The 24,948-nt window shown below is 41.3% G+C and overlaps 2 protein-coding genes across 3 annotated transcripts; one reads left to right on the top strand and one right to left on the bottom strand.

The window, feature by feature from the left end:
• Positions 1-11,487: 11,487 nt before the first annotated feature.
• LOC103647515 (basic leucine zipper 43) lies at positions 11,488-12,354 on the top strand. Its single transcript, XM_008672044.3, has one exon. The coding sequence runs from the start codon at positions 11,607-11,609 to the stop codon at positions 12,192-12,194; it is 588 nt and encodes a 195-aa protein (XP_008670266.1). The 5' UTR covers positions 11,488-11,606; the 3' UTR covers positions 12,195-12,354.
• A 4,090-nt stretch (positions 12,355-16,444) lies between these two features.
• On the bottom strand, positions 16,445-20,791 carry LOC103647514 (uncharacterized). Of its 2 annotated transcripts, XM_020548516.2 has the most exons (7): positions 20,579-20,791; positions 20,404-20,480; positions 19,057-19,160; positions 17,606-17,660; positions 16,908-17,528; positions 16,784-16,838; positions 16,445-16,685 (listed from the first exon to the last, which is right to left on the bottom strand). In XM_020548516.2, exons 1-5 carry the CDS (start codon positions 20,699-20,701, stop codon positions 17,312-17,314), a joined length of 576 nt encoding a protein of 191 aa, XP_020404105.1. In that variant the 5' UTR covers positions 20,702-20,791; the 3' UTR covers positions 16,445-16,685; positions 16,784-16,838; positions 16,908-17,311. The 2 variants fall into 2 exon arrangements, with proteins under 2 accessions (XP_020404105.1, XP_008670265.1); XM_008672043.3 differs by having other exon boundaries at positions 16,445-16,838.
• Between the last annotated feature and the right edge of the window lie 4,157 nt (positions 20,792-24,948).

Here is a 24,948-nt window from a genome sequence, read left to right as displayed (position 1 = left end):
ATATTTACCTCCCCTAATTGATGGTTACAAGGTTAGCTAAGGTTTGGGTAAAAATTACTCATGCTTTGCACACTTGTTCACTCCTTTTCCCCTCTTACCTAGGGTTTAAGAGGGGTCTAGGGTTCTTCTCCCCTCTTATCCAAGGTAGTAAGTGTGCAAGGATTAGAGTAATGCTTTTGGTTGCCCACAATCCTTGGTTAACACCTAGCTTTCCAAGATCCTCATGCTTTTGTCCCTTAAGTTCTTCCACATGTGATCATAGCCTTTAGTATCAAGGTGGGTTCTAACCAAGGTAACACCTGGGGTGTTACATCTTCTATTATCATTTTTAGCCTATAACATATATAATGGTGTTTCATTTATTTTATTCATACAATATGTTGAGGCAGATGGGGATAATCATTAATTTTCCATGCCACCACTACAATGGGGTTATTGGGTCCTGACAGGTAGGTGAGACAGTGAGAGACACGAAGCGCGACAAAACGTTAGGTGGAGAACTATAGCGTCTTGTTATGTGTGTCTCGTCCAGCTACATGACAGAGGTATTTATAGGGCAACCTGGGGTAGGTGGCCAAAAGTACATTTGTACCCTCTCTTACCAACTATATTTCTAGAATATTCTGTGTAAAGGATAATTACAACACCATAGTGCCCACAGGGCACATGGACTCACAAGTCTACCTTCCGATTACGCTGTAGATGGGCCCTCGAGGCAGCCCCCACAGTGGGTTGGTGACCTGGACGAGTCTTTTTCCCTAAAGCCTCTATTGTCCCGTAGCCTTCACAGCTCGATACCCCTTCGCTCCATGCGGGGACGTGGCATGTGTCGAGGGCCCCTCGAAGAGTTGCGCTGGACGCAGTCCTCGACCTTGATGTTTGGGTTGCACCTAGGCTCTTGCCTCGGCACCAGTCTTTGCCATGCTAAGCATCAATAGAAAGCTCCATCTAAATTGCGCCCGACGAAAGCTCTGGTGGCCCTGGCCCTGCACCCAAGTATAGTTAGTCAAGACGATGGGGCAAGCCTGCACAGTGCTGATCGAGGTCTGATTCGGCCTTAGTCCCAATAGGTGTCTTCCTTCGCTGATGCTTCGACCTTAGGTAATCATATCTTTGACAAACTTAATTGTTATAAAAATAGTCAATTGAGCTTAATTATAGAAAAAAAACCTCGCTTACCTCAATTCTAGAACAGTTATTCAATCTATTTAATTGTAACAAAACTTAGTCATAGCAGCAAAAAAATAGTTAATCTAGCTCAAATTCTACAAAAAATAATCAATTTAGGTGGACCTTATCAAAGTATAGTCAATGTAACTCAATTCTAATTAATTGTAATCTGCATAATTTTTAGACTCGTCCATAATTTCCAGCACGCAGGCGCTATGGCGCGGTGGTGTTGCAGGTTCAGACGGTGGAGGAGCCACGATGGGGCACGACATGCGCGTTGGTGTATATGTTTCTCCCTCTTTCTCTCTCTGTGTATATATATTTGTTATATAGAATTAACTTAAGGTGGTCAAGTTATTTTTCGTTGGTGGACCAAAACTTAAAAAAAAATTAATAAAAAAATACAAATAATATACTCCCTCCATTTTTAGTTGAAGTTTTGTAGTACATTTTTGCACTATTTGGCATCAAATATAAAAGGATGAAAGTAGTGCTTTTTTTTGTCGGCTATAGCTAGCTGACGAAAATTAGCTAACTGATCAATAAAACTAGTTGATTTTTATTGACATAGACTAATTTTCATCTACTTCGTACGGAAGAAAGTTATCTGACAGACGACGAAGCTACGGAGCGCTCTCATCACTGCAGCCGCCATCGTCCATTCCGAGTGCAGTAAAAACAACGAATCCGAGAGCCCAAACTTGGGTGCCCGTACGCCAAATTATCTTTTGTGCATGGTGGAGTGACCGTGCGACACGGAGACGGAGAGCCTCCACTCGACATGCATCGATCAGTGGGTCGACGTCGACCTCCCAGCCCCGTGCGCGCCCGCTATCGATAGCGAGGCGACCGCCGGTTGCCACGGCCCGCTGCCCTCCGCTCCGGTCGGGTCGCCGCCGATTCGTGGAAACGAAACGAAACGAAACGAAAGGCGTGCGGTGCGGGCGAGACGCAGGACGCGACGGCCCGCGTCGCCATCGGCCCCGGTGGGGGCGACGTTTCGCGCCGCGGTTGGCGGGCGCCGCGCGCGCAGGTGGCCGGTGCTCCTCCGTGGCCGGCATCGATTTGCCGCCCGGCGACCCCAGCGATGGCAAATCCGGCCTCGCACCGCCGTAGCGTAGACTGCGTAGTACGAGAGCGGGGCGTGCGCCCGTCAAGTCCCAGGCGGCAGCCAGGCGCACCGTCCGCACTCGCGGTCAGCCGTGGTCGGACGCGACGGGCTGGATTGGACCTGCGTGCCATTTTGACGATCCTTTTCTTTTTTCCGTTTATTTCTTGGTGTTCGAATCTTCGGTGTGCCCCACTGCCAGAACCAGTGACTGTCTTTGTGTGGCAGTGGCTGCTCGTTTTAAATGCGGGAGCATTAAACTAACACAAGAAGAGTATATGGAATTTGTTCAGTAACACACAATAAGATTACTATGCAAGAAAAATCCAACTTAGTGTGATTTGATCGGCCAACATTTTTCCTCCTCATCAGGGTTGACTTGGTGATTATGAATCCCGAGGAAGAATCCGTGTACCTGTTTGGTTGACATGCGGGAGGCTGCAGCTGCACCCGCGGAGTCTCAAAGTGCGTATTGTTTGGTTTACTTCTCTCAACGTACAGGTTGAACAGATGCAAAAATGGACGGCGAGCCAGGGCCGTGGGAGATGCTCCCAGCGCGCGTACGCCCGCGCAGAGTCCGGTGGCATGCAGTTGCATGCAATTGCACGCAAAACGAGAAGGCATTTATATTTGTTTTTGCATCATATCTTTTAAATAAAAAAAAGTTAATCATCAACCGGTTTTATATTCGTGTTCCTGAATTTTTTTGGAACAAAATTAGACCACACATGCTATATAATATTTAAAGATTTATTTATTCACTTTTCTCTAATACACGTTTTGGTACAGATAACCAAACACAAGCTATATTTGTCCTGAATGTAATAATGCAACCAACCAAACAAAAGCATATGTACAGACTAAGTCTGTGTACAAGGAGTCTAACCCCTCAGATACGAGCCAGCCTACCACTGTACAACAACCAATTAGACGACTTGTTATTCAAATTTGAATAGCAAGGGGATTACTCTTTATGGATCCTCTCGGGATCTCTGATTAACAAATCAGTCCTTAAAAAAACATATCGCTGGATCTCGCTAGATATTTTTCGAGAGAAAAAAAATATGTCTACTAATCCTAACTCAAAGGAATAGGAAGCGTTGAAACCCATAAAATGCCGTTTGCTGCAACTTGTGTCCAGTGCTGGTGGTGTCCCATCTTGTGATGACCTATGGAGTATATCTGCTCGGTGAACTCAGCCTACCACTTTTATTCGCCAATACCCCTGTGATTTGACCTGCTCACTTTCTCCTCCATATTGCAGGTTTTAGGTCACAGATCATGTGGCTTTTTCATCTGGATCTTGTGCTTAATTCCTGCTAATCCATTGAACCCTGGTCACAAACAGTCCAGCCGCCTATGCATGCATACTATGTAATAAAAATAAAAAGACTGTTGTTTGGTCTTGCGTGCGTGCGTCCATGAAACCTGTATCGGGAGCTTGTGTTCATCGCATCCAAAATCCCAATCGCACAAGGTGTTTATATTAATACATTCCAGCCGCCAGCACGAGCAAATTTGAGGCCTTGTAGTGGGTCGTTGGAGGCAACCATCGTGAAACTATTTCATGTGAGCAGCATGCATGCATGTGCTCCCAACTTGGGGTTGTGGAGCTATTGTTTAGGAACATGGGGTATATTTGTGATAGCAAACTCCTGTAGTCCTGGATAAAACACCAGCTATCTATATTACTAGTTGAGTGCCCGTGCGTTGCAACGGTAATATATAATACCAGTATACTACGATAACTTATATATAAAATGTGTGTTATATTGTTATGAGAAAATGTTTCATAATCAATTTGTGATCGTAGCCATACATAAATTTTGTTATTTTAATTTAGTTGTTTCACTACTACATTACAACCATCAGTATCATGCAGACTTCGATATATGCCACGATTTGTATGTTCTCATCATTGGAGAACACGTTCCACACATGCTGGAAGAAATTTCTTCGTACATCGTTAGTCATCAGACACGTACCACCATACGCTCTTGCTTAAACAAAAAGGTAAGTGTGTGTTTGCGAAGAGAATTAAAGGCAGGTCGGCACAAAAGCTACCCTGACGGTGGCGAGGATGACGAACTGGTCACTGTTGTCGATCCTCCACTGCGTCACCTCCGACGCTAAGATGACACCACAATCCTCGATATAGTAGTCGTCGAACGCGCGCGACATGACGAGTACCGATGACTCTTGGTTGGGCTGCCAAACGAAGTGCACCCCGGGCTCATCAGCGAGGTAGTACCCCTGGCCGTTGCACCACCAGATGCGTTACTCCACTACATACATTATGTTCGAGGACACTCACACAACGTTAGCAACGTCCATCGTCCTAGCGCACAAGAATTCATGTCCGGTTAGTAGCGACTTACGTGGTAGGTTGGGCTTCAGGTGGACGATGAGCTAGACGACGTGATGACGTCGTCGTCGGATGCGGTGTCCAGAACAACCCGAGAGTCGTCGATATTGGCGACAACCATGAGGCCCCCCTGCTTAACGATGGACAACGCGGTGCAGCTGCTCTGGACCGCGTCCAAGTGGTGGCTTCGCGGGAGCTTGTCGTACACAGCGGCGCATGCGACCATGTAGGACTGCTTCTAGAGGTCGAACTGACAGTCGCCAAGCTTCTTCTCGTCATCGATGAGCGACGCCAACGTGAGTGCCTCCTGCTCATGGTGTTTGTTCAGGGTTTCAAGTAAGAAACATGGATTCATGCTTGGCGTTGGTTTATGAAAATGACTCACAAGTCTGATCTATAGAAAAATATTATGAAGAAAAATGTCATGCAAAAAAGGGAATTTAAGTATAATACATTATTCAAACAAAAGAAATTGCATGAAAAGCTCTTCTTTAAATAATATTACCTCCATCTAAAAATCTAATTCAAGAATCCCGGTGATACTTATTTACTACTACGCATTGTGCAATGGTAGCAAGTGAGCATGGTGAGAGATGTAGTAGATATGTTTCCTGTCATAAATGTAGACATAAACACATATGTGGTGTAGCGGTAGCTACTCTTGACCTTTGCTTGAGAGGTCATGGGTTCAAATCCCCTTGAGGACATGTGTTTTTTTTAATTTTAGCTAGACGTGGGCTGTATGGGGGGCAGAACGGGAATGACAGAACAAGAATGATGGCAGAACACAGGAATGACCGACTACTCTTGCAGCCTTAATAGTAGTAGAGATTCATACCTGGATTACCTGGATACAAACCCAAAATACCCAAACTTGAGATACCCGATCTCAAATTTGGATACAGATTCTGATTTTTTAATTAGTTTGGGTACTTTGGGCTCTCGGTATCTGAACTACCCAAAGATTGCATATTCTCTATTTTAACTTTGTTATCGGTTAAACTTATCACTTTATTAGTATAATTCTTTCTATTTGAACACCAATTCACAAACTATTTGCAATGTCCTTCATTTGTTGAGCTAAAGATAACGTTGTCAATATAAACTTGATACATGAACATATCACCGTGTAGCTTTTTTATGAATAGTGTGGTGCCAACCACCAGTCTTGAAGCCATTCTCAAACATTTTCAAATTCGAAAACTTTATGAATGTGTTTGTTCCAAACATCTTTTGGGCTTTATTTGAGCTACCTAGAGCTAAAGACAAATAGCTAGCGTGCATCATGCTAAACTCATTAGGTTCACTAGGTCAAGCTACTAGTTCATAAACCTTTTATAGTACGGTCAAAGAAAAAACAAAGTCTTACACTATTATAAATGTCTCTCAACTTCGGTCGACATTTAGAACTAGTTCATCCTTAACCTTAGCATCCATCATTTTGAAAACCAAAATAACTTCCATACCTAGAGACATGAAAACTATTGGTTGCCCAAATATTCATCATCAATGTGATTTAACTTATTTTGTCTCTACAAAACCCACATTAGTTACAATAATCTTGTGTCCTCATTGATCACCGAAACTATTGAGAGCCTAGATACTTCTAATGAGTAATTTAGATTCAAACTTAAGGACTATTGCATATCTTTCATAATAAAGATGGATAGTTTTTATACAAATTTAAGAGTTATTTAAAATTATCTTTCATAATTTCAGAGGTGGGTAATTCATATACAAATTTAGAGGATTACTTTGTGTAACTTCCATAGCAGCGTAGGTGTGTATTTCTTTTATAAAGTAGTCTGGATCAAATAGCTATAGTCAGCGATGATGACTAGAGTAAACCGAATTAAAGGCCACATGTTTCTAATTATTATGAGAATCTATGAGATTTACCTTTTTAACTGCGTCCTTTAACGATACCTGTTGTTGAGGCCTTTAATGAATTAGTAATAGTGAGGTGCACGATAAGTTTGCCTAAATTTTGTGGATATAGCTAACAGCAGCTACAAAGACATACATTATTGGAACTTTATGTTGCCGGTTAAACAGCAAAACTCATTTTCATGAACAGCAAACCATTCTTTTGTCTCACAAAACTGAATAATTTTCTTTTCAATGAGAGGGAAACCAAAGTAGCAGCTTTCTTTAGAGAAACGGAAAGCAGAACATATCATACAAGATTTTCAAGAATGTGGTCCTAATAACAAGCAGGCAAGGTAACTAAATGAACTGTACAAGAGCGCGTGATACACCACAAACGGAATCTCGACTGGATCCCGACCTATCATTTTGAGCTGATGAGTTCACTTTTCCCTCAAAGCAAGGTGTATGAATATATAGCCCTGTTTGTTTCAGATTTTTGGAGCTTCTGGCCACCAAAAGCTGCTGCGGACTGTCAAACGCTCAGCTTTTCAGTCAGCTTCTATAAATTTCGTTTGGGTAAAAACCATTCAAAATCAACATAAACATATAATCGGTTGAATCGTTGCAATAGTAGGAATCCGTCATTTTCTAGATCCTAAGTCTTATGGACACCTTTATCTTCCTCCGCATGTAATCCTAATGATACTCAGATTCTCTACACAGCCAGATTCTCTCCACAGCTAGATTCTCAGAAAAGCTGGTCAGAAAAAAGCTGAACCAAACAGGCTCTATGTCTACCGATTTTTTTCGATATTGTGAATCCATTTTATTTTTCAAAAATATCGCGAAGAAGAAATGGATAAGAATAGAAAAAACATCAGAGATGGACCTCAACTTAAACTCCCCGTATGCAAATGAATGAATTGCCTGATAGTTTGTCATTGTGATTTCCTACCAAGAGCCAACTAATTAAACTCCTCAATTTTTATGGTCCTGGAAGGTATATCAATAGGTAACAAAAGAGATACAATTAGAGAGGTAATGGGATTTCCTACCAAGGGATCAATGCCGCCACACTTTTACGTCCTAAACCATACAAACACACTAAACTCAATGTGCCGGAAAATGCAATCTCGAGAAGCATATCTAGCTAGACAATCAAGATTGAGCTCTACTAAATCCCCAAAATTTTCTGGTGAAGGGTCGGAATGAGAAGCTGTTCCATAATGAGAAAGTGATACCTTTCTTGTTGTGCTCACCGGCTGGACACCACCAGCTTCTTTTTCACTTCACTACATTTATTAAAATGCAAACCGGTCTGACTTCCTCCCGAGTCGTGAGCTTTTTATCCGCAGCCGCAGGTGTTCATCTGGTTTCAAATTAAGGGAGGACCAAGAGAATCATATATCCATCGAAACAAGGCCGTGTCGATTCGCTAAAGAGAAATGGAACAAAAAATATCTCTGTCCTGTGTAGGGATGGCAATCGGGCGGGTAGTACACGGATATATAGTTCGCTAATCCATACTCGCGAGACAAAACTCAATCCATATCCGTACCCATAAACATTCGTAGGTATGGATCTGTATCCATACCCGTACCCGCCGGGTATCCGCTATCCAGTGGATACCCGTTACCCGCCCGCCCACTACAATTTTAGCATTAAACACCAAACAAAAATTTTATTACATTTCAAAATAATTATCATTCCAATAACATTAAATGATAATTTCAGCACCAAACAACATGTTATGGATAAAAATTGAAAACTAAGTATTTATGATAATATATAAATCCGGATAGCCCAAATGTTAGATATCCATTGGGTAACGGGTATGGATACTGGATATCCATACCCGCGAAAAAATATCCGCGGATACCTTATTATATCCATAACCGTACCCACGGATATCAAATTACACCATACCCATATCCAATGGATAATTATTCGCGGTTATTTACCCATACACATACCCATTGCCATCCCTAGTCCTGTGCCTTGATTTTTTTTTCTTCTCTTGACGACAGTACTTGAAACTGGCTAAGAAATGGGTTTTGGTTTTTCAATTGGAGGCGTCAAAGGAAAAAAAACATTTATCATTCACTGGCCTCTTGACTTCCATCACCTTTAGGGGGTGTTTGGGAACAAAGTTTTTCTGCAGTTTTGGAAGAATACTGCAGTATTCTCAAATACTGCAGTATTATATACATAATGGTGTTTGGCAAGCTGGGTAAAATCTCTGCTTTCAAAACTGAAGTATTGTAAATACTATAGTTGTTTTAAGGCATTCTAAAATTAGCTCTGGACCTCAGTTTTCAAAACTGCGGTATTATAAACTACGGTATTGTCATAACTAAAGTATAGTATAGTATTTCAAAAACTGTAGTTTTCAAAAACTTTGTTCCTAAACAGGGCCTTAGTTGCATGGCCACTGCATCACAGATCACACCAAGTACTCAACAAACAAGAGAAGAAAAAAGTCGGTCACTGTTCCGGTTCACAAAAGTTAGATCTCTGAGCCACATGATCCAAAGAAAGCTTGAAAACTACGTGCTCGACAGGGGCGCATCACGACTGGCAATGGCAAGAAGTAAAGCAGGATGGCAGCTGTTTTATATACGATTTTTTTTTTTAAATTTGCTCTTGGTGGTTGTGATCAAGTGTCTGATTACTGCTTCCACTCTTCTCTTCCGAGGAACGGACGCCCAAGCACCCGTCTCAATCGCCAACCCGAACCTGTCGCTGCGCGCCGTGGGGTTAAATGTTTCCGCGTCCCTGCTTTTGCAAAAGCACGCGTCCCATGGCGTCAGCCGCGGATCCGGTTGTGGCTGCCGCGGATAACGCAACAGTGTTCCAGCTCTCTGGACAGAGGGAAATGGAGATTTAGCCCTTCTTTTTTTTTGTTTACATCCTGAGCATTATCTTCAATTTACAGGGAGCAAACTTTGAGAAGAAGAGGATGGAGCACCGAGCAGCAAGCCAGCAACTCAAAATTAGACGACTAGTTCGTTATAATGCATAGAGTGACATGAACATGAACTACTTTCTAGTTTTCAAAAATTTAAGTGGCATGTGTTAGAATATAATCTAAGTGAATTGTCCACTTCTCGGCTTCTCTCATTAGCTTAACCTTTTGGGTTGAACTGATTGATGCATGCAACTTAATATGATATTAGAACTAGAGAACTTGAATTCGAATCCTGGCTAGTACAATTAAATAAAATAATTATTGCTCATTTCTATATTCCACACCATAGACCCAAAATAAGGCTCGATGTGAAATCATGTTAGAATATAATATAAGTGAATTGTCTATCTCTTCCGATAGCTTAAGTTTTTGGGTTAAACTGATTGGTGCATGCAACTTAATACGAGCAAGTTTCCAATTGAAAAAAAAGAAGCAAGAGGATCAGAGCAAGGAATGTTTGCGGCACCGCATCCTCTGGTTTGTTTACATGGTCCATTTATTTATTATAGTTGGATTTGTCAATTGCTTTTGCAAATTGCACCATATATTTATGGAGGATGAACAATGTCTTAGTCAGAAAGCTGAAAGGAAAGTCACAACTCAGAAACCAAGTCCAGAAAAGAGGGCTCAGCCCTAAGTGGTTGGGGTGTGCACCCACACGCCACCCAAAAAAACTGACATCAGGCTCATGTTCTCAACTTACTGCATGTGTGTGCACTTAGCAATGTCCAATTATCCTGAAAAGCCATAATATAATATCTTAGATTAAGGCCCTGTTCCAATCTCGCGAGATAAACTTTAGCAGCTTTTTTTTAGCTACTTTTAGCCATTTATAATCTAAACAAGAGAGCTAATGGTGGTAATTGAAACTAAACTTTAGCACTTCAATTCATATAGCTAAAGTTTAGCAGGAAGCTAAAGTTTATCCCGTGAGATTGAAACGGGGCCTAATTACTACACTACCAGCAGCATCCAAATTGCTAAAGGAAAAAAAGAAGAAGATACAATTATTATACACAGTAAAGCGCTACAGTAGTTCAAAAAGGGAACGGGGTACCAATCCATCCTCTTAGCTGTCGAACCCTTGTGGTAGTCATATAAAGCTGTTAATTACTTATCAACGGCTCACACAATCACCTGCAATTCTCCGATCCAAATCATGGGTGTCGGACTTGCACGGTGCATACATGCAAGCCGAGGTTATCAAAACTAATAAACGCTGCGCATATATAGTAGCGATCTGCTTCATAATCTATCTAGTGGCCTAAGAATCTCAACCTGTTTATTCCTACAGTGGCTCTCAGTAGGTAAAGCTACACATCCATCCAGCCAGCCAGCAGGTTCATGCAAGCTCTTTACCACTAGGTAAAGAATTTCTACCAGTAAAGTAATTCGTTGATGAATAAATTTTACCCTTAGACAAGACTACTCACGCAAGTCAAGTCATGGATGCACGCAAGAGGGTAAAAGGAAATGCCAATGTTCTCTTCAAAAGTAGTAGGGCAGAGCTAGAAGGTTGTTTGGATATTGTTGAGCATGAAAGGCGAAAGGTCGCTAGCTCCTCATGGCCATGTACCAAATCGACATAACTAAAGCTGCCAAAATAAACTCTACCAAAATAAGAAAGGGGCTATTGTGTTTTTGCCCATATTTTGATTTTTAATTGTGATTTTATCCCTACTTTTCGAACTTTGTGATTTTGCCACTACTTTTCTCGTGAAGCTGAAAAGTTACAACTATTTTGTGATTTTACCCTCACTTTTTTTGCAGAGTAAGGGTAACTTTTAGCTTCGTCTCAGAAAAATGGAGGCAAAATCACAAAAATTGAAAAGTAGGGATAACATCACAATTAGAAGTGGGGGCAAGAACACAATAGCCCCCACCCAATAAGAAAAGAAAAGGATCGGTGGAGGCGAGAGAAGGTGGCTTCTCTCTCTAGTTGGGCAAGGCAGAGGCTAGGGGGCAAGCGAAACTGTCTTTGGTACGCTATAAAAGGCCTCCACCAACCAAGTGCCCCCTCCGCTCACCGAGAGCGAAAATTCACCAAGAAGCCAGCCACATCGAGACCTCGCACCCTCGAAGGCCTCCAGCAGTCTCCACTGAGCAAATAAACGAGTGAAGCGCACATGCTGCACCAGCACCATTACCATGGAGGAGTGGCTAGCCTTCACTGCCTCTCGTATCCGGACCAGGCATTCCACGCTCACTACCACAGCAACATGATCGCCGTGCCGCCCACTCCATTATTCCACCCTCCTCCTCCTACCTTTGAACCTCCTATCCACGAAGCACCGGCTGTCGCCGCCGCCGGCAACAGCCCAGCCGGCTCCGGCAGCAGCACCGATGACGCTTACGGCGGCCGCACGGCAATGGCGGAGGCTGAGCGGAGGCGGCGGAGGATGGTCTCCAACCGGGAGTCGGCCAGGAGGTCACGCATGCGCAAGCAGCGGCAGCTCACCGAGCTGTGCGCGCAGGTCGTCCACCTCCGCGGTGCCAACCGCCGCCGCCTCGACGAGCTGAACCGCGCACTGAGGGGCTGCAGTGACATGTGCTGCGAGAACGCCCGGCTCCAGAAAGAGAAGACCGATCTCAGTACCAAGCTCGAGCGCCTCACCCAGGCGCAGAACGCCGCCACGCCAAGCTCCTCCTCGGAGCCGCAACATGACACATTGACACTGCTACTGAATAAATTCAATCTTATCTTCCCGTTTTAGCTACGATGCTTGTTACTGTAGTATACCAAATAAAATATGTCTTGAGGTGGTGTCTCGGCTTTTTTTTTTGCCTCCTATATGCATGTCTACGGGTATATTCTAACTACCTATTATTGACATCTTTTTGTATATAAAGGTGGCCAAGGTAAATTTTGATCAAGGTGTACTAATTAACAAGGTGCTATACAAAAATACAAAATAATAAGTAGCACTAGCACATAGATGCAAAAAAACAACTGCCCATAAATAAAAAAGGAATAAGAAGCCTTATGGTTGGTTTCAATTGATGCTTTCCACTGAAAATGATGTCGTGGATGGGGTTGTAGGCTGCTCCGCTTCAGCCCTTCTTCAGTGTTACTCTTTATAAAATTAGGAGCAGTAGTTTCTACTGTGGCTTGAGTTGTTTCCTTTATTTGGTTGGTTTTTTTTTCTTTTTCTTCCTAGACACTCTCGTTTTTTTTTCTTGTCGGTCTCTAGTTTTGTACTTTTGTGAGTCGCATCCCCTTTTGTGGGTGCAATTGCACCTGCGTTTTGGGCACCCGTTGGTTATGCTAATCTCACAATAACATGTCATCAGGATTGTATTAATAATTATAGAAAGTTGAAAACAAGAGAAGTCTGTCATCTATATATCACTTATCTAGTCAACTGCCATATCGATACCATGTAATTATACAAGTTTTTGAAATAGACTAAAAAAATTAAAAGAATAATACTTAGGTGTCAAACATGTTATTAACAGTTGGACATGGATACATAGTTATGAGTTGTTCCTTATATTTTGGACGTCAATAGATACCCTTCGTGTGGGATTTAGCACCCGCACTATCTTGGAACATTTCAGGGCTCAACCGATGAGTGTGATTTGGCATCTGCAGTGCCCCATTGTAACACCCAAAATCCTATTTTGGGACTTATAAAAGTCTCTTCAAAAGAGTTGAGTCAAAATGTCTTTAATAAGAGATTTTTTTCTTTGTTTATAAAGAATATTTCCCTAAACTAAATAAGTAGCAATAATAAAATTTTGGTAAGTACAAAAGTTAGAGTTTGAAACTTAAAGTTAATTCAAGAAAGAAATAATAGAAATGTTTTCTATTTAATTGAGTGAATATTATTTTCATTAAAGGATTACATTTAGAAGCATTTATTTAAACAATTAACAAATAAATAAGTAAAATATAGTGGCATCTCATGCTGGTTTTATATGTGCATTTAAACTTAAAACATAGTTGAAGTGTGAAATTCAAAATCAAACTTGAATTTGAAGTGAAATAGAAAACACAAAAAATAAAAAGAAAAAGAAAAGAAAAGAGAAACCAGCCACTTAAGCCACCTTCTCTTGGCCCAGCTCCTTCCCTTTCCCTCCTCTCGTTTGGGCCGCCACTCAACCAGACCCAAGCCCATGCGCCGTGTTCCACCGACTATCGGGGCCCACGCTTCAGCCTTCTACCCACCTCGCACAGGGAGCCATTTCTCTATCGTGTGGGACCCATTCGCCAGTTGTTGTTACCCTAATAGTGACTTGGAGTTGTTCGCTGACTTCGCGCCGCCTCTCCCGCACGGTCTCTCCTTGCACCGAAGTATATAACCGACCCCTGAGGCTCGCGTTATGATCATGCCAACCAACAAACCACACCGAGCCCTCGCGCTTCGACACCGAGAACGACTGAGATTGGATTTCGCCGTAGGAGAGAGAAGAAGAGTGCCACTCGGGCATGTCGCCTACGATGTCGCTCTGGGCTGGATTTCACCGTGGAGCATGTTTGAGGACTTGCAGAACTCGGGGATCGCTGGAGAGCCACGAATCGCTCACCAGAGCGTGAGCTCTGTCGTATACCGCCCTTTGTCGTGGCCTGGGGCATCTGCGCTACGACTCACGGTGAGAATACCTCTAATACTATTCGCCTGGTTCTCCTCTTCGCATTGCGCTAGTTATTCTAGAGGATTGGGGCACTGGATGCCAGATGGCCATACTCCGGCGAGTGCGTCGCCGGGTGTGCAGACATGTCGCCGTGCACGGGGTAGACAGAGAGGGGAATGTGAGAAGCACCGTGGGTCGTTGATCGGACTTCGGACGGGCTGGATTAAATCCAGCTTACCACTTGGGCATGGTTCAACCGACACCCTTGGATTTTGATCGGGTGTGTAGGATTCAGCCGAGTCGTGGAAAAATTGTGGTCGCGGATCTCGGATCCTACGACTCCGACCATGTACCGGTTCATTGAGGGGAAATTCTAATCCTGGTCGTCCAGGTGTGATCGGGCGGCTAGGATGACCCGATACCCTTTCGGTCGTATACATTTTTTTATTAAAGAGACCCTCGAGTTTCCCCAAACTAACCTGCGGCCCACACGTGTAAAGAATATCATGGATCAGTCCTAAAATTAGTAGACCTTGATTCCTAGAATTTCATTCCGCAAACCAGTAATCTCTAAAGTTTTATGAAATTAATTCTAAAAAATAGTTTTCAATGTAAAAAATCTAGAAGCTTAGAAAATTCATAACTAACTCATTTTAACTCCGAATTTAGTGGTTCTCGAACCTACGAATTCATATCAACACGTAGAATATTCTTACACAAATTGTTCTCGTGTTTTGGTGTAATGTTATCATATCCATTATTTGTTTATTTGTATGTATCGATACGATTGAAGCGAGGTGACGAGGAATCTGAGTACCCAACTTGGAGAAGTACCTGGTGTTGCACCAAAAAAAGGCAAGTTGTGTCCTTGATCACTTTCTTTGACCTAATAATGATTATATTGTTCACCGTGGCACAATTAAGTTAAGCTGATGGGACCTAATAGGTTACATAGTTTTGTTTATCCTACACTTTGCAAACAAATAAATATTGGCTAGTCTTGCTATTAATTTACCTGGTTTTGGGATTAATGTTATATATGAATTATGATAATTCTTTATCATTATTGTTGGCTTAATTATTGTTCATGGTAAGATCAATTTTGTTAATTGGAACATAAAGCTTAACATGAGAAAACGATGCTACCATAAAGGTGGAATAGAACGCACTTGGACAATTAATTAAGAAAGTTAGTGAGGGATTACTTTACTTGAAAGGGGCAGGTGTCGCTGCATAGTATAGTGATGGCTGTAATTACTGTGATGGGGTTACAGACCATGAAAAGGGCATATGCTCCCTTTATCCTGAAATCGTAGCAAGTTTTCTCAAGCTAGTGGAACTTTATAAAACTTTGTAAAGGCATCCCAATGAATCCCTAGTCATTCACCTTGGAAGTGCCTAAGGGTCTAGCTAACCCTAGCTTCACAAAAAACATGTCTTGTGGGTAAAGATGTGCAACCTCTACAGAGTATAAAATTGGTATATCAAGCATACTACAGTCATGAGTGGCTCAGGACTCTCGCATGATTAAATGGTGGAACTAAAATCAACTTACATGCATTGTGTTGCATTGTGAGATTTATTATTCATTATGATCAATTATTTAATTAGGTTGATATCTATTTATACTTAGTAATTGCAAATAAATTTTTTACCAACAAAATTAAAAGTAATGTTCAGTCTTAATCATCTTTCTTGATAACCTTACACTACAATTTTTTCCACATTTGCTGAGCAATGACCGTATGAGAGCTCACCTTTGTTATAATCACACCAGGTCAAAGGCAGGTACTGCAAGATGAGGAACATGAAGGATGCTATGATGAGTTTGGAGAAGTCTAAGTCATCGTCTCCCAATCAACTATGGTTGCGAAGGATCATTGTCATCATATGATGTATTTATTTATCTATTTTGTATAGAACTCATATTATATAATAAAGATGTGACATTGATTTCTGTACCATGACTTTATGAGTCATTATATATGTGAGACTTGATCCTAACATACATTTGAGACGCACCTGAGTTGCCTTTAAATCCGGGTGTGACACGCATGCACCCCACACACGTGGGTTTAACTGCCCTCCCTATGCAAGAGTCAGATACATGTGCACTAGTTCAAGCACAATTTCAGAAAGTGTTGCGTCTAATTTTGACTTCACAAAAAAAATATAATGTAGTAACCAGGCAACAATGTGCCAGGTTTTTATCTTTTCAGTAATGTGGATGTCAAATTAATTTTGATAAAATAGCAAACCAAAGAGATTCTGACACAAGGACGTATCTGAAATTTGCAACTAGCAATTGAGCCATCAAATCAGTGCTGTCTAAAGCTTGCTGTGAGCATGTAAATATAAAATACAAAAAGCATAGACCACTTTGAGTTGCTCACGTCACAAGGGCCAAGCAGAGTATTTAGAAAGCAAGAGTATTGATAGTTGATACATACTTGCACAGGCGGGCAGGCTGCTGACAAAAATAAAAAAAAAACTATGTAGGCTTGGTGATGCAGCTTTCCATACAACGGGACAAGAACCGGAAAGTACTACAGAGATCCAACACTCAGATAGAAACTACAGTTCAGTGATATGATTCTGTAAATAAGAACATTTTACCCTCCCATAAATTACTGCAAAAGCATTTCCAAACATTCAGCTCTTGATAGTATTGTAAGTCCATTTGCAAGTATATATACTTTTTAAATGCATTTATATGAGAATGTGGTACCTGCTATGATGCTGTCGACTCTGAACCTTGAATACTTCGAGTTTTGTCCCAGGATCTTTAAAAGAAAGATATAAGAATATGGACAGTAATGAGATGAGAAAAAAGGATAATCAAAAGAAATTACCGTCAAGTGTCAATAGCAGACTATCGGCATGCTCTCGGGAGTTATAAATTGCCAAGTGAAAAATGTTAGCTTCATATTCTCGTCCGCAAGTGTATCACCGCGACATAAAAAGAAACTAAATTGCATGATGAAATTCAAAGTAATAAAGAAAATTTGGGGTTCAGATTTGAGCAATCAATGGTTCAATAGGGAGTCTATAATACATCAATTTAAATACCAAGTAAACAACGGTATTCCTCGCTACAGATGCTTTCTAGAACAGGTACAACAAACTGAATTTAGAGCAGGTTACAAACATTTTTGGCGTCAATTTGCCTTTCCTGCTAAGTGTATACTTCAGGTTGCTACCCTCAGGCTACAGAAGAACAGAACATAACCTGATTATCCTACATTAATCCATCAGGTCAATTCTTCTTGGATTGCTGTCTATTTCCAGTTGTTAAATTGTTTTCTGTGACCAAAGCACTAGCATTATTCTTTGGTGAGGCTTCACCAGCCAAGGGTGGAGAGTTGTTCTTGGCAGAGAAATCTGCTGCTGAAGATGGAGAATTTCCCTTCTCATGGCTGTTCTTGTCGCGGGAAAAAAATTCTGGGTTTGCAAATGATCTTGTACATGGCCACCTATGGGGAACAACATTTAGACGATTGCAATACTGAAATCTGAGATGGTAGATACAGTGATAGCTCACAGAAAATACCTGCTTGACCGAATTGTTTCACCTCCAACAATGGTTTCTGATTCAAAAATGTTCCCTATTAACAGAACAAATAGCCAAAAAATTATATAAGGTCCAAGAAAAGAGAGTTAGTACTGTTTTAAACTTCTAATTAGTCAAAATGAAACTTTGCATCAATATGCAGGGAATGGTCTGACTAGAAAACACATGTGAAACAAGGTTATCAACTCAGAAAAATGTAATAAATAAATCCTCATAAACAGAGATACTTTAAAAAAACTCAACCGGACTGCCCCCATGACTTTGCACTGAGAAGAAACCCCAGCCAAACCGGCTAAGAAAACCCCTGAACCCTGCCACTACTTGGTGACAAGCCACAACAGAAAAAAATTAACAATACGTCACAGTTGAAATATACACAGTTTTCAGATATTTACAGATGCTACTAGACTATTTGGACCAGCGTTGACATGTAAAAGGACCATCTGCAAATTTAGCAGAATCGTCCTAGTGACATCCATCCAGTAAAATCATTTTCACCGTCATTTCCCTTTCTCAGAAAATCCCATTTCTCTAGGAGTCCACTTAGTGGAAGACAGAAAAGCAAATTGAAATTGAGAAAAGAAAACCCCTGAACCCTACCACTACTTGGTGACAAGCCACAACAGAAAAATTTAACAATACGTCACAGAGGCTGCCACTACTTGGTTCCCATTTCTACTAGTAGCCGCCATAAGGCCATAAACATAGATTTGTAGTGCTTGGAGATGTTGATCAAATGACTTATAAACACAAAAGGTTAATACAGAAAATATAGTCATATATCATGTCTACTCAATGTTTTTTTTACTAACAAATAATTTGCATGGTCCTGTTTGATGCAACATTTCTATATGAAGCGGCAATCTAAGGATCTAAGCATACACATAAGATATAACATGCACTTAAGCTGTTAATAATTGTCTGACTAACAGTGGAGATGCATTAGCAAGTTATTAGTTCTTTATTATCAGGCAGCCAAATAACAGATCAATGGCTAGCTTGAGTTGATACTGAGAGGGGGAAAGCCCATTTTCTAGTTTAGCATCTGAAAAGAGTTGTGATGATCTTAAATTGACTGACATTCTAATTCAGGTAAGCTCAAACAGACCCTAGGCTTCCATAATTACAGTTATTAAATCAGAACTGATGATTATTAAGTTTAAGGAGTACTTATTTTGTAACAAAGTTATGTCCTAGACTAATATATTGTGACTGATATGTAAGAGAACTTTAGTCATGGATTCCTATCAAAAACAATATGAACAGTGCCACCCTAACTTTCGCTGATATTAGAGATAAGTATAACACTTTTTTCACTCAACGGCAGAGCTGCTACAGCCCGAAAAAGTGATCTCGCTGTCTGGACAAAGAGAAAAATAGCATAATAGGTGACTCTAGAAAGTAAAAAAGGTTGAAGAGTGCATGAGTACCTCTGTCAAAAGCCTTCTTAGAGAAAAACTTAGCCTTCAGACGGGCTGCAAGGATTGCTTGATATCTATTGATTTTTTGTCCATGCTCTTGGGTTACTGCTTCTCTACACATGTAAAACACAACGCACAAAATTTACTATCAACCTTGATGGCTTCTCAAAGTGATGACATGCAGAATCTTGGTCCAAAGCAAAGGAATACATCTGCTATGCCAATCAGAGGCTTAACAGGATTAAGATGTTCTATTCCTGCTCCCTCCAATTGCAAATCAAAGTTATGTAATTCAAGGACTAAATAGGTTCTTCTTCTTAATTGAGAGGTAGAGCTCCTGCCATTATGTTAAAAAAGGACTACATAGGTTCTTCAAAATAAAGTGTATTTAATGTGTAAAGAAAAACAATCTAAGGTTTGATATTCTGAACCAAAAGGTAACTAGTCAAACAATTCAGTGTGTAACTTACTACAAAGTCAAAATTGTCCAGATCAGCTTGTCAATCATGGGATTTGGATACATCATACATTGTTGATAGAGAGACGAAGATATGACATTACAGATGCAAAGAATCAATGTATAGGGACGAAACCTGTGTTTATTTCACTAACTAGCAAACAGATGTCATCTTTTTTCCTCTTCCAGAAAATTAATATGCTGGAACCAGAAAATTAGGAGAGACATAATGTGCAAATGGTAGCCTTCATACCTTGACACACTTTCTGAACAAATATATACTAACTTGATTCCTTTTTGCCACTATTTTTACATGATTATCAACAGCATATAGCCTAATCATATTCCCTTCACATGCCTAACACCGTCATAGATGAAGAGGCACTCGCATGTGCTCCACAGTGGAACCACATCGACCCACAAGTTTTTTGCAAAGTAGTATTTCTTTTGCTGAAATTTGCTAACAAACAAATATATTGAAGTCTAGAATATTGGTGCTGTTGCGCTACAGGGCTTTGGTTCTGGCTCCACCTCCACCACTCCTTGTGCACATGGTAAAACAACAAAAGTGGTGACTGATGAGGTACTCCTGTTATTGGTATATCCGTATATGATTATATATATAACATTAATATACTATGCCTTACGGGGCTATCAGTATTAGGGTAACAGCCCCATCTCATCCATGCACTACAGCACTAGTACCAGGCATCTACCTCTGTCGACTCGACTATACAAGTATACAACAGTGTTTTCGCGGATCCCATGTAGTCCTACGGGCGCACGCATAAAACAATATAACCGTAAGTGAAGCAGCGTTCCTATCGAGAATCACGCAAGGACAGAGCATGCATTGCGGTAACAGAGACGCGACGCATCGCAAGGGGGATCGCAATTACGAGTCGTTGTCCCGCGGCAAGTGGAGCTTGGCCTCCTCCTGCTTCGGTACAGTCGCGGCGGCAGCGTTTCCTTCCTCCTGCACGCACCAGTCAGGAGCTCAGCTTGGACCTGGAGAGCCAAATAAAACGAGCCAACGAACGAGGGACAGAATAGAAAATGGGATTGTGGGGGAACCTTAACCCGGTGTTGCTCCGACGTCGGGGCGGGGGTGGCGGCGGCGGTAGCAGCAGCTGCTGCTGCTTCTGGCGGCGGGACAGGGGCGGCACCGGCGGTGCGCAGCCACGGGGAGGAAGCCATCGGTTGCGCAGTGATACGGAGGCCGGTCTGCCGCGAGGCCGGCGCTGGGAAATTTTTGCTGGTGAATTGATAGGAGAGTGCGAATGGTGCCTGCCGCTGCCGGTAGAGGGTAGACGTCTTTTATTTTAGGCGCACATGCTGAGCACAGGATACACTCACATCTAAAACTTAAAATTGAAGCCAGATTTAAATTTACCGTCATCCAGAATTATAATAACAATGAGAAGGTACATAATCGTATATAAAAATGTTAAAACTCTCGTAGAGCGTATATATTTCCTTCGTAAATTGTTCTAGCTTTTACAGTATCGCCTAAAAAGATAATTTACAATTTAAAATAGATGGAGGTAAAACTTTGTAGTATTATGTTAGCATTATAGAATTATATAGAATCTGTAGATCATGTGGTCAAATTCTCGTTGCAGAGACTCTCATACAAAAAAAACATAAAAAGGGTCGAGTACATTTTTCTACAGTTCTTTCTAAAAATATTTTTACATGTAGTATTATATTGTTTCTCTTAATAAACTAGCGGCTATTTGGCGTGATGTTCATGAGAGACTCGTATAGTTTGTTAGGCTTGACGTTCACAGAAGCCAGATTCTGTGGCACTTTGTATTAATTAGGGGTGGGTACTTTTTACCATAAACCGAAAACTAAACCATACTAAAATTTCGGTTTTTTTATTTAAGAAGTTCGGTTTTCGATATTGTAATCGGTTTTTACCGTAGATCGAACCGAAATACCAAAAATACCAAATACCAAACTTTATCAATTCTCAAATTTTATTATTCGATTATGTGAACTAAATGTGTGATACAATTAAATTATTATTAACTTATTTGTATGTGATGTATGATATGCTGTATCTCTAAATATTTGTACCTATATAATTTTTACTTTTTAAAATTATGTGTAATCTATCATGTAAACTTGTTGTATATATTGTCTTGAGTATAAGTTTGGTATTCGGTTTTACAAAAAAACAAAGTAAAAACCGAAACCGAACTTCTTGTTTTTTTAAACCGATCGGTTTCTAATGTCTAAAAAACCGAAAAACAGAATCGAAGTTTAAAAAAACAAATGCCCATCCCTAGTACTGATGCCAAACTTCTAGTAACGTTCTATTGGCTCCTTAATTCAACTTTTTCAATGTTCTCTTATGCGTTACTAAGGGACTTTTAAGAAACTGGTTTATAGAAATTAGATTGGCTCTGAATATATCAGTTTATGTTTCAGTTTATAGAAACTGGATTCCCAATTTCTTAAAAACCAAGAAATTACTCTCTAAAGCCAGGTTTTGTTTGATTGTTGGTTTCATGGAATTTACATCTATTGTCACGATTTTTAAAATATAAGAAGAATATGCTAGTAATTATGTATAAAAAACTAGAGATTGAGTTCCAAACATCCCCACCCAACTTTTTTCAAAAACTAGTTTCTAGAAACTTGTTTTTAAAAAACAGGTGTGTTTACAAACATGTCTTAATTTAAGCTATAAACATAATAAAAATCTTTCACATCATGTCTTAGACAGTGCATTAGTGTTTGAAAGGGAAATAGGACTAAAAACCATTTCCACACTTATTTTGGTAACTAATGACCATCACATCCAATTGAGCTAACTAGTTTACTAATGTTATGATTTTAGGAACCCATAAATACTTCAAGAAAGATCAACCCTAAAAAAGTGCATCGTGGACCGTCCAAGCCCCTGTTGCGGACTTTCCGAAATAACGTAGATTATTCTGGATATGAACTCTTTTTGGAAATTCCACTTAGCTTCGGACCGTCCATGCCTTTCTGGCGGACCGTCAGCGACACTTCAATCACTTCAGACAGGAACCGTGCAAAATGCACATCTCTACTATAGATCGTCCGGAAGATAAGTGAAGACCGTTAGGCGCCATGTGCGGACCATCCGCCCTCAGGCGCAGACCGTCCGCCCATTGAAAATTAGAAAACCTCGAAGGTGCCAGATTCTGTTAAATGTATATTTAACGTCCACGCGGACTGTCCGGAGGCACGATGGGATCATCCGCGTCAGGGTTTATCTGATATCTGACGACATATTTAATGCAATTATAGTCGTTGATATAGCCGTTAAACCGACCATTGTGATTAGTCGTTGATCCTGCATGTGCGGACCGTCTGGACTCGGCTCGCGGACCGTCCGCAAGTGGCAGAAAAGAGGCAACAACTATGTGGTGGTTGAAGGCTATAAATACAACCCCAACCACCCCCTTCAATAGCATCCAAGTATTCCAACTCCCAAATTCATTGCAAATAGCTAGAGTTCACTCAAAAGCCTCACTCAAGCATCAAAGATCCTCCAAGTGCGACAATTGTGATTGTGTTCATTAACGACTAAGTGCCTTGTGTGAGATTCTAGAGAGTGTGAGACAACGTTTCATTTGTTGCTTGGTTTTCTTGATCGTGCTTTCTTCCTCTCTTTCTAAATTCTCATTGACTTGTAAAGCTAGCAAGAGACACGTAACTGTGTGATGATCCTTGCGGGATCTAAGTGATCCTCGAGATTAAGAAGAAGCACTCAACCGGTCTAAGTGACCATTTGAGAGAGGGAAAGGGTTGAAAAATACCCAACCTACGTGGCCTCCTCAACGGGAGTAAGTTTTTTGGAACTGGACCTCGGGAAACAAATCGCTCGTGTCGTTGCGTTAATCTTCATTGCGATTTGATTCTTCCTCTCCCCTCACTCTAAGTTCTCTTGCTTGCAATCGTTTTGAGTTAGCTACCAAAGTTATCTGCATTGATTGAGCAACTTGTGGCAAGAAGAACTATCTTCCGTACTCTGATTTCATTATTACTCGTTCTAATGCTAACCTCGGGTGAAGTTTGTGTTCAAAGTTTATAATTTTCAGGTTTTTCCTATTCACCCCCACTAGGCAACTTTCAATGTTTTATTAAAAATAATAGAATTATATGTTCTCACAGGGCAGATTGCAAAAAAATGGCGAACAACCTTGAGCAACCTAGAATAGCAAGAAAAAGTAGGGAGAGATGATCCTTAAGGCCTCAACCATAACATCGAGACAAATACACTAAGCCTATGAAGATAAAAGAGATTTATGCAACGGTTGCCTACAGAGAAAGTATGGTGACAAAACATCCACCCCAATGAGGTGACATGAGCATCAATAAAAATTAGTGGCAAAGTATCTAACGGATGGGAGCCTAAGACCAAGCCCCAACAGATCTGAAAGTCGCCTAGAGGGGGGGGGGGTGAATAGGGCGAATCTGAAATTTACAAACTTTAAGCACAACTACAAGCCGGGGTTAGCGTTAGAAATATAAATGAGTCCGAAAGAGAGGGCGAAAACAAATCACAAGCAAATAAGGCGGATGACACGGTGATTTGTTTTACCAAGGTTTGGTTCTTGCAAACCTACTCCCCGTTGAGGTGGTCACAAAGACCGGGTCTCTTTCAACCCTTTCCCTCTCTCAAACGGTCACCTAGACCGAGTGAGACTTTCTCTTCAATCAAATGGGACACTAAGTCCACTACAAGGACCACCACAACTTGGTGTCTCTTGTTTTTATTACAAGTGAGTTGAGCACAAGAAAGAAGGAAGAAGAAAAGCAATCCAAGCGCAAGAGCTCAAATGAACACAAATGTCTCTCTCTCTCTAGTCACTAATTTGGTTGGAGTGATTCCGGACTTGGGAGAGGATTTGATCTCTTTGTTTGTGTCTTGTATTGAATGTTATAGATCTTGTATGAGATTTGAAGGCTGAAAACTTGGATGCCATGAATGGTGATTGGTTGGGGGTATTTATAACCCCAACCAACAAAATAGCCGTTGGTGAAGGCTGCTGTCGCATCCATCGAACAATGTCCGGTGTGCCAGCCACGTCACCCGGCCGTTAGGTTCTGACCGTTGGAGCTTCTGACAGCTGGGCCACCGAACAGTCCGATGGTGCACCGGACATTCACTGTTCACTGTCCGGTGTGCCTTCTGCCTCTGCTCTGACTTCTGCGCGCACTGTAGCGCATTAACCGCTCGTTGCAGGCGACCGTTGGTGCTGTGTAGCCGTTACTCCGCTGGCACACCGGACAGTCCGGTGAATTATAGCGGAGTGGCTCCCAGAATTCCCGAATGTGGCAAGTTCGGAGTTGGGTTCCCTGGTGCACCGGACACTGTCCGGTGGCGCACCGGACAGTCCGGTCCGCCAGACCAGGGCACACTTCGATTGTCTTTTTCTCTCTTTGTTTGAACCCTTTCTTGG

This window comes from Zea mays, chromosome 2 (assembly GCF_902167145.1).
Source record: "Zea mays cultivar B73 chromosome 2, Zm-B73-REFERENCE-NAM-5.0, whole genome shotgun sequence".
NCBI classification, from domain to species: domain Eukaryota; kingdom Viridiplantae; phylum Streptophyta; class Magnoliopsida; order Poales; family Poaceae; genus Zea; species Zea mays.
The sequence above is the reverse complement of the archived record's forward strand: the minus strand, read 5'-3'. Positions and strand labels throughout refer to the sequence as shown.